This window comes from Protomyctophum bolini (genome assembly GCF_963924005.1).
Source record: "Protomyctophum bolini genome assembly, chromosome: 1".
In the NCBI taxonomy this organism is placed as follows: Eukaryota; Metazoa; Chordata; class Actinopteri; order Myctophiformes; family Myctophidae; genus Protomyctophum; species Protomyctophum bolini.
Window position 1 is genome coordinate 50997212 of NC_137862.1, and position 13997 is coordinate 51011208.

Consider the following 13997-nt stretch of genomic DNA (forward strand, 5'->3'; position numbering starts at 1 on the left):
GTGTTTTCAGGAGGTGAAAACGCAATAAAATGAAAACACCTTCCAGAGTGGAAATCTTGAAACAACTGTACGTTGGTGCAGAAAATGAACAACCTATACAGCCATACATACATATAGGCCTACTGTACCATACTGTACATACTGTACACATACTGTAGCCTACATGTACGTATACAGAGAAGAAGGTATATTTGGTGGCCAAAATGTAGGTTAAAATAATACTTGTGTAGTATACGGGGCATGTGAACCAGGTTTGTATTTTGGAACAGATGTGACTGTGAAACATCAAAGCATTCAAGGCAGTGTAGGATGAAGATGTACAGTGTGAAGGTGGTGAGCACCTGGCTGGCAGACATCTCTGCTCAGCCTGTCCCACTGAGTGAGATTAACCACTGCAAAAACCCATTCTGGGGCGGTGTTTTTTAAGCATTATGTTATATGCTTTAGCTATTGAAAAATAGCAGATCTACAAGGTCATAGCGCGGTTGGTTTAGACCAGTTATTAGTCCTACAACTAGAACCTATCTCAAACCCTCAAACCTAACCTCCCACGGGGCAGCACCTAAACCTATTAACCTTAACCCATGTCTAACCAATGACTAGACAAAACTAAGTATGCACCCCTGTTACCCACAGCTAGTGCACATCTTGTACGCCTTGCTCAAAATGCTAAATTCCAGCACCCCAAACGGGTCACCTCATCTTCTCCCCTCTTCCTCATGTGGTCTCTATATATAGGGTATCCTGGGGCTGAGTCTGTACCAGTGGAAGGGGATGACCTATGAGGACTACACCTATCCCGCCTGGTCCATGGTGATGGGCTGGCTGATGGTCATCTGCTCTGTCATCTGGATCCCCATCATGTTCTTCGTCAAGATGTACCTTGCACCCGGCTCTTTCCGTGAGGTATGCGCCGTGTGGGGGTCAAACAAACAAGAACAACCGTGTGTGTGTGAGACAGACAGACAGACAGACAGACAGACACTGCTTATGGCAATAGGATTTATGAGTCGATTATTAGGATTGTGTCACTCACTCTCTCACTCACTCTCGCACGCACGCACGCACGCACGCACGCACGCACACTGAGAAATCAATAGTCTTATATCCCTGTCTCATTAGGAGGGCCAGGCGTGCTGCTGGCTGAATATTAATTTGGGCACATTGCACTGGCAGTCTAGCGGGTCCTTCCTAAATACTCTTGATTAATGAGCATTGATAGCTGTGTTGCTGGCAGCAGCAACACAGCAGCAGGTCTCGGTGTCTCTATACCGTCACTGATAGCAGGCATCTCTGCAGTGCCCACTGCCTACCCTTCACTGACAGCAGTGAAGGCGACTACATGGACAATGTATAGTCACCACATGCGGGGATATTGTTTTTATAGCTTATAGATAGTGTTGTTCTGTGCAGGTTGGCTAGTATGCTGAGTCGTGGCTTAACCCATTCTGAACGGGAACCCATTCTGGTGTTAGCATCATGTTATGCTTTAGCTATTGAAAAATAGCAGATCTACAAGCTCATAGCGTGCCACCGAGTGGCGCGCTAGGAGCTTGTAGGTCTGCTATTTTTGAAAAATCAAAGAACGACTGACATTTTTAGAATCTGATCTCAGGTCAGAATGGGTTAATCAGACCAGTGTGTGTCCTAGTGGAAACCTCGTATGAATCTGATCTCAGGTCAGAATGGCTTAACCAGTTAATGCAGTGGTGCACAAACACTTTCAGCAATTACCCAGAAATATTGATCTATGTGCTCGTTGAGACCCACGGAGTACTATTTATTCATGATGCCAAATTGGCAATTCATTATCTGTCTGCTGACAGCAGCCATATTGTTTATAATTAAAAGTGAAAGAATGCAATAAAAGTTACTAAAATTAACAGACAATTCATCAAACAAAGCTAATTGGGGGGGAACGGAGGTGGTAGAGTTTTGGTTAAAAATAAAATGCTGAATGTATTGGCTTTAGCATTTGTGCCCCCCCCCCCCCCCACACACACACACACACACACACACACACACACACACACACACACCCTCATGCATTCAAAACAAACGGGTTTTGAATCAAAATGATCTCTTTGCAGGCACATCACGTTTTTCAAGGCACACCAAAGTACATCATGTACGACATTTCAGAAATAAGTAAGATGATTATGAACAAATGCAGTTTAATAACTCACTTACCATACCCTACCATATATTCTTCATTGACCGGGGTTCCCCCGGGGGCTCTAACGGGACGGCCCATTCCACACCAAAACACCCTTGCGAAAAACAGACAATTTACCACGCATTGTGATCTTGTAGATTGGCTATAGAGCACCGAAGTCTGACGTCACTTTCAGTAGAGAGTGCCAGTACACACTACACAGGTTCATGTATTTCTTTAGTTGCATTGGAATCCCCATAGGGGTATTTTAGATCGCTTCATATAAGAACTGTGTTTGAAAAATAAACCGATCATCTCTGCCTTTCGGTCAGGGGGAGTGGCTGTGCGTCGTTAATGATGTCCATTCATATTTGATACAGCCAGTTTCTGGAGAAAATTGAATGAATGTGGCCGCAGAAGCCTTGAAACTTCATATGAAGGCAATGTCGCTGCTAATATACGTCACGCCCAGCTGTCAACACATTGCGTTCCAGAGATTCCTCGTTGACGTAAGCTCACTAGCTCAGCTGGTGCTGACTCGACTCGTACTAACCACGAAACATTAAATATCAATAAAATAAAAATAAACGTAATTAACATTCAGTTTCTGTTGTGCGACGGGCAGATGCAGCCACCCCCGCCTACCCGGAAATGTAGTCTCTGGGTTGTTTGACTCGTTGCTAACGCTTATTTTGTTACTCTTTTGGTATATTTGTACATTTCCACCTTCAGTCAATGCTTCATATATGAGTGAAAAGGCCGGGGTGATCGGTTTATTTTTCAAACGCAGTTCTTATATGAAGAGATCTAAAATCCCCCTATGGGGATTTCAATGCAAATAAAAAGTACATGAACCTGGGGACTGACGCCCTCTTCCGACAGTGACGTCAGGACTTCGGTGCTCTATTTTCGGTGAACATTTGATAAGGTTCTGGTGAGAGTTGATACTAGAGGACAATGGTAGGAAAACGATTTGTTTTTAAACAACAACTCACTCTCTAAGCACACATGTTTCTATGCCGCTATAGATGTTGTGCCATCTGTCTGTCATTGCAGCGTCTTAAGCTGGTGTGCTCCCCTCAGCCAGACTGGGGTCCCTTCCTGCTGAAGCACCGTGGAGAGCGCTATAAGAACATGATAGACCCCCTGGGCACCAACTCCCTGGGCCTCAAGCTGCCCCCCAAAGACTACCAACTTGGTACCTACCAGTAGAAGACTACCAACTATAGGTACCTACCAGTAGAAGACTACCAACTAGGTACTACCGTACCAGTACCTCCTAGAACCACTACCACCACCACTACTACTACTACTACTACTAACTATATTCTACTACTACTACGACTACGACTACGACTACTACTAACTATATTCTACTACTACTAACTATATTCTACTACTACTACGACTACGACTACGACTACGACTACGACTACGACTACTACTACTACTACTAACTATATTCTACTACTACTACGACTACGACTACGACTACGACTACTACTACTACTACTAACTATATTCTACTACTACTACGACTACGACTACGACTACGACTACTACTACTACTACTAACTATATTCTACTACTACTACGACTACGACTACGACTACGACTACTACTACTACTACTAACTATATTCTACTACTACTACGACTACGACTACGACTACTACTACTACTACTAACTATATTCTACTACTACTACGACTACGACTACGACTACGACTACTACTACTACTACTAACTATATTCTACTACTACTACGACTACGACTACGACTACGACTACTACTACTACTACTAACTATATTCTACTACTACTACTTACTACTACTACTACTACTACTAACTATATTCTACTACTACTACTACTACTATACTACTACTAACTATATCCTACTACTACGACTATGACTACGACTATGACTACGACTATACTACTACTACTACTACTACTAACTATATCCTACTACTACTACTACTACCAGACCAGACTGACCTGTCCTCTTCCTCCCTTTTACCCCCCCCCCTCCCCACACACACACACACACACACACACACACACACACACACACACACACACACACACACACACCCTCTCCTGCCTGGTGACCTGGATGAGAGACTAATCTTCCCCTCTGTTCCTGACTGTCCTCCATTCCCTCCAGCGTGGACAGACGGACTGCGGAGGTGGAACCACACCCCAAAAGGTTCTTTTTGTACCCCGTTCGTTACATGACACAGATTATTCCACAACGCTCAACCAGGGCTCTTTGTTCTGTCAGGAAAAAAGAAAAAAAGAAAATATATCCACGTGTGTCATTAAATGACACCGACTGCACTTGCAATATTATAGACTCAGTGTAGCCGCTCTCCGCGGAGTTATGTGTGCGTGCGTGAGTATGCGTGTGTACGCCATTGTTATGGGCGTATTCTTTTTCGTGCATAGAGAAAATGAAGCATCCCGGTGGGAAGCAAATGCAGGAAAACTAAATAAGAGAAAAACGGATTGAGGGACTGAAATGGCGTCTCATTTTGGGGGACCTGTGGTGGATCCCGTTTGTATACAAAATCACATAGGCAATACACATAATACCAACTGCCTGGGAGAGGGGAAAAAAACTAAAACAAAGAAATGCAGTATGCATTATCACGTTTATCACGTTTTGTTCCTGCCCGATGATATATATACAGTATATTTATTCACACTATGCTACTGTGCTGTCTCTCTTGCTTTGTCATAGATACAGTAGATTACACATTACATTGCAAATTGTGCCTCCTGCTCCTCCGACCCCATTGGGTAAACAATACATCCTACTTTTCCTCGCTACATCTTTGCCTGGGACGACTTGGCAGTACTAAGTCTATTTCCTTCTCTGAAACCGAGGGGACAATTTGTAACACCCTTGCTACTTCTCTGTTTACGAATTATATTGTATTATAATGGAATGTAAGGCCATTCCTAATGTCCACTAGTGTAGTCTAGCCTTTCATTTTAGCTGCTGGCTTATAACGTGCCATTCGAAGTTAGAAAAAAAAAACCTTCTTCCAAGTGTCAAATGGTCCAATTTCTGTTTCTCTGTGCATATTAATATTGGTGTATTTATTGCTATAGATAGAATATGTGTTGTGATCTTGTCCTGCCATCTGTGGAAGCCATATTGTTCGTCAATATACACAAACTCGGTACGGTGCCAGTACAATATTTACACTATTAGGTATATTATCATACAACAGGAGGGAGAGAGAGAGAGAGAGAGAGGATGTATGTTTCGTATGTTTATGTCTGTGCGTATTAGTTACTCCAATGATTCTAGCTGCGTAGGTATAGCTATATCTTGTACAAAAAAGTAAAACGTATTTAAAAAAAAGTGCCGGTGTAGCAAGGGTGTGCAAGGATGTCACATCCTCCCAATATGTATGTATGTATATATATATATATATATATATATATATATATATATATATATATACCGGTGTGTGTGTGTGTGTGTGTGTGTGTGTGTGTGTGTGTGTGTTTGTTTGTACATCTATTTATTCGAAATTTGGTTACAATATGGCCTCTTTCTTCCCTGGAAGTGTACTTGTGTGGTAGAACAGGGGACCACTTTGCCATGTTTTAAATGTCTCCTCTTCTCCCAGTGTGTCCTCTTGAAACAGGGTCTCAGGTATACTTGATTCTATTGGCCTCTTAACGGCATCCAACCAGGAAGTAAATGCTGTAAAAAGTCAATTTATCCGAGATAGAGTGTACAAGTGTATAACCACATTTGGTTACATTTGTGCACACTCTATAAATTAAACAATGGATAAATGAACACCAATGATTTCACCTTGAAGAAGTATAGCAGAGGCTGCCCCCGAATGCTGAGTCGCATGAACAAAAGAACAACGTGAAGTAGTAACGTATCAAAGCCAGTGGAAAAAAATCTAAGCGGTTTTCTTAATTAATGGCCTTGAAGGTGTGCCTGTTCTCAGCTTTATATGCTCACTGGAATTTCTTTTGACATATTATAGCGTCGTTCGTGCTCAGAAACGCCTTGTAAAGACTGAGTTTTCCTTCACGCCGTAGACACAGTAGATAGAGTCAATCAAAGTATGGTTATGAATCGAGCACACGTTTCCCTTTAAGCTGTGCTGGATACACAACAGCATGTACACGGCCAACGGTTGAGGGGATGCTTATAGAGGTCAGAGTCTTCATGCAGCTGTCACTCTGCTATACAGACGGATATGGAACATGATTTGTCCGATCCTATAGTTCTGTCCTGCGAGCAATATGAACACCTAACCCTAATTGCTTTGCGTATTATATGCCAAGGCAAACCAATCTGCCTTTTTTATTAGTGTGCTGCCAACCAATTACCTTCCCAAGTATAGCACGTTACATTATCCTTTTGGAAAGCAATCAGTCTTTTCTCCACTATTCTCACACAGCTTGATATGGCGTTTTCATATTCAACTCAGCGTCTTGATTGGCTCTATTATGCGTTTAACCCATTCTGACCTGAGATCAGATTCATGCGAGGTTTCCACTGGACACACACTGGTCTGATTAACCCCATTCTGACCTGAGATCAGATTCTAAAAATGTCAGTCGTTCTTCGATTTTTCAAAAATAGCAGACCTACAAGCTCGTAGCGCGCCACTCGGTGGCGCGCTATGAGCTTGTAGATCTGCTGTTTTTCAATAGCTAAAGCATAACATGATGCTAAACCCCAAAATGGGTTCCCGTTCAGAATGGGTTAACACTGCAGGCATCTTAACGGCTGACTAGCGTGAGTTCTAGTTAAGGGGAGGCTGGAGGCGGGCGTGGATGCAATGAGACTATTGCTATCACGTAGGGCGCAAACGTTTTTGCCTAAAAGGTTTCATTACCGTGACATTCAATTAATTCGATAAATATTATTATTTATTAGATTAATAAACCGTTTGTGAGATATAACGGAGACAAAATATATAAATAAAATCAGTTAATGACCACAAATGCCCTGTCTTTAGGTAGCTTGCTTTTCGTGCTAGAGTGTCGCTTTTGTTAACATCCAGTACGTCTCCAAAATCTATTTGTTTGTGTGATAATACAGTAGGCCTATGTCTTAGTGTGTGTGTGTGTGTGTGTGTGTGTGTGTGTGTGTGTGTGTGCGCGTGCGTGCGTGCCTGCGTGTATGTTTCTGTGTGTGCCTGTGTATATTTCAGTCTCTATATTGAATTTAGCCTGCAGTCTGTGTCAATCAGTTGTTTGCGTGGTCTGTGTCAGGGTAAGTGACTGAAAGAAGCAGAACATGTATAGGTCATCTTTCCTCTGGGAGAGCTCTTGGCCAGATGTTCTTTCCGATGGTGACTGTATAATGCTATCCTATAGACCCGGCACCTTTATCAACACAGATTCAGCACAAACGATGACATTTTTAAACACTTGATGATGCAGTTATTTGGCAAATGCTTGCTGGGAGGCAAGGATGATTGTAAGAGCTAGTATAAGCTTTTTAGCCTAATGCCTAATGTAGCCATATGCCTCTGACCGTCTTCTTGTGTGTGTGTGTGTGTGTTCCACGGCTTCCTGCCGGATACATAAACTCTGTTAGTGTGACATGAAAGAATAGGCCTTTCATGCCCTGAGATAGATTTGAATGTTTTAATTTTTTTTATTTTCTTAGTGTCTTCTTATAGTGCTGTTTGATATTGAGAGTTTTATGTATCTCCATGTATGTTTCCATCTTCTTCACTGGGTTCCTCTTCTTTTGGGCTTTAAAGGATCTCAGTTTAGAGGCGTTTACCGAAATCACAAAGATTTGACGGTGAAGCGCTTGCATGTGTGATTTGTGTTGCTGTACTTTTGATGTCCATGTATAGTAATTGCCCCGCCCCCCTCCTCTTTCAATATCGTGTGTCCGTGCATGTTTACTTTTAATTTACACCCAATAAACAAACCGAGGGTTGCTTTTGCTTTCCTTCTCTAAGAAGGAAAAAAACAAGAAGAAAAAAAAAACCTTTCCATTTGCAATGCCTGCAGGTCAACTTTGGGCAGTATATATAGGTAACCAAAGAAAGAAGAGATCTTTATAAAGGGTTATAGTGAGAAAAAAAACGTTAACAAAAAAAAAGACAAAAAAAAAAAAAAACTAGAATTGTAGGAGAGAAAAAGGGAACTTAATTGCTGTCTGTGTTTTAGGAGATCGAGATACTGCCATCCCACATCCCATCTAGTGTTCCTTGATGTTTGCCAATATGTTACAAAACATCTTCAGGTAACCATTGGCCTTATAGATGTCCTCGAACCAGTAGAATATTGTATGTATTTCAAAAATGAACAAACGCGAGAGTAGCTTAAATTGTCTGTCTCATAATGCTACCAGTATATTCCTAATGTTAATGTATTTTGTGTCATTTTGGCACTTTACTGTGTGACCTATGGATGCATAGGTTAAATTTCTAATTACTTGGGTAATGTCATATATTTCTGTGTGTCCTTTGTGAGGTACTGCTGCCTATGGATATAGATATGTGCCTCCAATCGCTCATCACATCCTTTGATTTGAACATAGAGAGTAGATATATATATATAATAGATATATATGTTTTCAATTCAATGTGTGATATAAAAAAAAATATAGATGTATATACTATATATATATATATATGTGAAATGCATTATTTATTTTGAATGTCATCAATCCTTGAGGCCCTACCTCAGATTTTGTATTTATGTATAGAAATGCAATTGGATTATAGTATCTTTAGCCAATAATAATATCGCTATTCTATCATGAAATGTATAACCTATAAATCAATAAATAAATGTAATTGTTTTCATTGTTTTCTTTTCTGTTTCGTTTTTTTTTAGTGCTACAGTATTCGTTTCGTAGACAACCTGACTCTGCCAGATGGGGGCGGTATTGAGTAACCATGTTCCCCAGGACAGCATCCATCTGAGATCGCTCAGGGGGGTTGAGCTAACACCGAACCGCTCCCGGTTCGAACCAATCGGCGGGGTTGTAGTTTTTTCACTAGTCAACATGGGGCTGAGCAAGACCGATATGACGATAGATGCTGCAATAACATCAGTTATTTCTCAACTGGACAATATTTCTTAGTTGAAAGAAGAGCAAAGTAAGGCACTGAAGGCTTTTGCTTCGTGGAAAAGATGTTTTTGCTCTCCTCCCGACTGGCTTCGGCAAGAGTTTAATTCTGCACCTATACCATACGTCACGTAGACACGTCAATATGATTGGTTGTGTTTGCACTTCCACACGGTGATAGACAGACACAGTCCCATCCAATCATCTACCAAGTATCTTGGAAAAAAAGGAACAGCCCCGTCGTCGAATTGGCTCCCGAGATCCCAGATCCCAATAAGCTGTGAAACAAATCAAAACAATGTGTAGCAAGCGACATTTAAAACTGTCAAATTAGGATATACTGTACACTACAGTATCAATTGTAATCTTCCTGACCCCAAGTGAGAACTTGAAGTGACATAAAAGTGTAGTGCTGTTATTTTTAAGAAGATACATTATCATGGCGACTGTGGCTCAGGAGGTACAGCAGGTCGTCCAATGATCCATGGGTCGGCGGTTTGAATCCCGGCTCCTCCTGTCTACATGTCGAAGTGTCCTTGGGCAAGACACTGAACCCCAAATTGCTCCCGATGTGCTGGTTGGTATACCTTGCATGGCTTCCGCCGCAATCTGTGTACGAATGTGTGTGTGAATGGGTGAATGTAATGCACAATCTATGTAAAGCGCCTTGGATAAAGGCGCTATATAAATGCACCATTTACCATTTATGGCTTTATTCCTGTTCTGACCAAATAAAGCGCAACATGCAATATTATTTAAGAAAGGAACCACAAATCCTTCTCTCTTAAGAGTGTCTACAAAATACGTAAATTATAAATGATCCTAAACAGCTTTGCTCTGCTTCCATCCTTCTGTCTGTCTTACACCAGCGTAACAAAATCCCTCTTGCTGACATCAAAGCATTTACATATCCTTGGTTATTTATGAGAGAACTGTGATCAAAGGCCAAGAGTTTCTGAGAATACATGCAATGCGATTGCTCCTCGAGGCATATTGTTTGTTTGCACGTGTCAAGATTTGTCACCAAAGACATCACTTCACTGTCACACGGAAGTGTTTCACCATGTGAAGTGTGTTCGCATGGTGAAATTTGCATGCAAGTTGGATTGGAATTGGATGGATGAAAATTGGATGAATGGGATGAGGTCAATGGAGGTGAGGGGAAATGGAGGGTATTGCAACTCTAGATTCATCCCATTATAAAAACTGTTGCGGATAAGGCAAACTTAACCCATTTTGGGCGGGAACCCCTTATGGTGTTATGCTTCAGCTATTGAAGAATATCAGATCTACAAGCTCGTAGCGCGCCACCGAGTGGCGCGCTACGAGCTTGTAGGTCTGCTATTTCTTTTAAATCTAGGGAGGTCCTCGACGCACGTCCGACTGGGAGGAGACCCCGGGGCAGACCAAAGTGCAGTTGGAGGAAACACATCGACTCACTGGCCTTGGAACGTCTCGACATCCCCCAGGAGGAAGTCACAAATGTTGCATGGAGAGGGAAGTCTGGAGCACTCTGGTGGAGCTGTTGCCCCCGCGACCCGACTATGGATAAGCGGTTGAAGATGGATGGATGGATGGACTGACTGTCAGGATGTAGAAGACATTTTTAGAATCTGATCTCAGGTCAAAATGGGTTAATTGCATCACATAATGTTGAATTTACAGTCCATGAATGATTCCACAAATCTGATATGAACATTAATTTAAAAGTGCTGGCCAATGAAACTAATAATACATTATTTCTTTTGCATTATTTATCTTGAGCCCTTTCTTACAAAAGAGATAGCTGAAGGAGTCAAATCAATTTACCTCAATATTGTTTTGGAATAACTAGACCTTGATCAAATGAGATCATTAATGTTGCATTGAGCAAGTATAGGCTAGTAGTGGGAGAAATAAACTGTGTTAAAATAATTTCTTTGTTATTTTGAGAAATGTAGCCATGGGGGTCCTTTAACCCACTCTACCCATAAAATACATGGATTCTTCATAAACATAAACGGTTTTCAGTGGAGTGCTATAATAATCCAGTATACATCAAAACATAGTTATTAAAAAAAAGGAGCGCTTACGTGTTTGAGCTATGCAGCCTTCATCATTAAGAGCATTCACATCAAGTGAATTCAAGTCAACAAAAGGGTCAGAGTTCACCTACTGTATACAGCTGAAATTTCAAGTCAATCAACAAGGTCCAATCACTTATATGTAAAAAAAAAAAAAAAAAGAAAACATGTAAAAATCAAAGATTTGAATAAGCATTTTGAGGCATAATATATATCTCAGTTACACATCCAGGCATTAAAGCCAATCTTAACCCGAAAAGCATTTTAAGCTATAGTCATCATTCAGTCCTTTGGGTGCTGTCAACATAGTATTCAACCCGGCTGGGTCACCCGAGTGAGGGGTATATGATGTTCGCGAGATCCGGAACCCAGATGACCTTCACTGTCACTGAGGTACATGCATGTACCTCAGTGACAGTGAATACCTAAGGGATAGACAGATAGAATACCTCAGAACAATATGCGTATACATGTATACGCATATCGTTCTGAGGTATTCTATTTATAGTGACTCATAGGAATAGACTATGTGACAACCAGGTATAGTCTGGGGACCACCGGAGAGACTGGTGACAGCCGGAATGTAGACGGCACCCCGGAAGCAGTATGGGTTGACGCCCCAGCCTGCATCCTCCATGAGGAGGAAGCCCAAAAACCTTCGATGAGGCCTTTAGGAGTATATTCGAGCCGCAAGCGGAGCCTGCAGTACCACCGTTGCCCAGGTGAGCAGGTTATGTATTTATATGAACTCTTTAATTACACTGATGCATTTCTTTTTTTATTTGTATTTTTCTTTTACCGAGTTTTGTGAAAACCATTAGATCACAGAGTGGGCAGCAGGGGGCGCACACGCACAAGCACAACCTGCCTGTGTGAGCCCTACTGGCCATAATGTACAATACACATATAGGCCTGTTAAAAACAACCAAATGTATGAGGTACTGATGTCAAATCTATACCAATTTAGCATCATTGCAAGGTCAAATATATCACATTTAACTTCTTAATTTCAGTGCCGCAGGGCAGAGATTGTGGCCTGGCTTTGGGGCATTTCAAGGTCAATTCAACTTCATTTAAAGCTGATAAGAAGAAGGTCCACATAGCATATATATTCTATAGTCTGGCAGTATAGTCTGTGCACGCACTGCTGAGCCTAGTGTGTTCATAAGCCTTTGAATTGGTTAGGGAACTTTAACTGATGCTAATGTAAATAAACTGTCTGTCTGAGTAGAAATACTGCAGGGTGGAAGAAAGCAGGCCGCCATGGTCAGAATGTTAAATACAAAACACTTGCATGTAACTGCCTGCCACACTGGCTATACAGAGAAGACAGAACCGGCTTGTACACATCAAAGCTTATTTCTCATGGCCCTTATTTCTAGAAATGTCAGAATTGATTTGCAGGTGGGCATGCAGAGCTGACAAGGTTGAACCTCTCTCTCAACAGAGACTAAGAGGTCTAAATTGTTAAATACTGGGGGTCAAATCAGGGCTTACTTTGTAAAGAGGCCTCGTGCTCTTCAGATAAATTAGGTCTGAATTCAGAAACCCACAGGACAATGAAACGTTTTATCTGTGGTATTGTTCCAAGCACTTAGCCAGTTTGCACATGAACAATATAGTGTGGCCTTCTTACCACCAACACAATCATTTTCTCTGTATTAACGAAGAACCAATTAATTCATGTTTATTTTAGAAAATGGAGCAAGCCCAAGTTGATTAACCTGTGTATTTCTGTGTGTTGTCAGTGGACATATTACTACTAGTAGAACAATAACAGTGTTGGAATATGATCTATATTGTGTATAATGAAACCTTTTATTGTGAAGTGCCCGGAGTGCTACCCGGAAGTGCCTGTTAACATGAGTGTATATATTGGCTGAATAAACTACTCTCGTCAGTTATGTTGTGTGTCAACATGAAGCTGACGAGTGGATGATGTGACTGACACTGCTGCCTGCTTGTGTCTTATTTCCTCCGTATATTCTGACAGTCTCCGAGTCCATAGCTATCTAGACTGCAATGGTAGCCCTGAAACATGACTGCCATGATGATTATCATGACAGTCATGCAGTAACTTTACCCTATTTTTGGCAATTTCTGCATTTACAAACTAAACGTATATATAAACATTCAGATTTCAAATATAAACTACTCACATTTTGTCTCACGGGTGTTAGCTAGTAGCAGCACCATTCGCTAGCACTGCTGCATTCCGCGTTCTTTAATAAAAAGCATTTTTGTCCGGTCATTTCTGTGTTTTGCCCGTTTTTGCCTTCAACTTCCGCCTTTCGGAACTGCACCTCAGCGCCCCTGTCGGTTGTCACTTGCAATGATTTTCAATGCCCAAAGGAAGAAGATAAATCTGGCCGTCTGCCACATTTATGTTTTACATTTCTGCATATGTTTTAGGTTATATGATCCGTTTGTTGGTTTGTCTAATGTTTCAGTAGTTTTTACTTTCCTTAGTTTTTTTGTTTATAGATCTATTATAGATTGTTTGATTTATTATTATTTCAGTTAGTGTGTTTTTTCAGCTTATTAGCCTACAGTTATTGAAAAGTTATTATTGATTACCGTATTGTTGTAGGTTATAGGCTTAAGTAATGATAGGTTAGTAGGCCTACTCTTTATTTTCTTTAATAGTTTGATCCATTTAATACTTTTGGCTATTTATTTATTTTTTTGGAAAGTCT

General features: G+C 41.1%; 1 protein-coding gene across 2 annotated transcripts in view; it reads left to right on the top strand.

The window, feature by feature from the left end:
- The window catches only part of slc6a5 (solute carrier family 6 member 5), a gene marked incomplete at both ends in the record, with an annotated part of 19983 nt that extends 16616 nt beyond the window's left edge, over nt 1-3367 (top strand). For both annotated transcript variants that reach the window (XM_080768700.1, XM_080768701.1), the window contains 2 exons: nt 739-906; nt 3212-3367. In XM_080768700.1, the coding sequence (XP_080624826.1) occupies nt 739-906; nt 3212-3367 (324 nt within the window). The remainder of the gene's footprint in view (nt 1-738; nt 907-3211) is intronic.
- Between the last annotated feature and the right edge of the window lie 10630 nt (nt 3368-13997).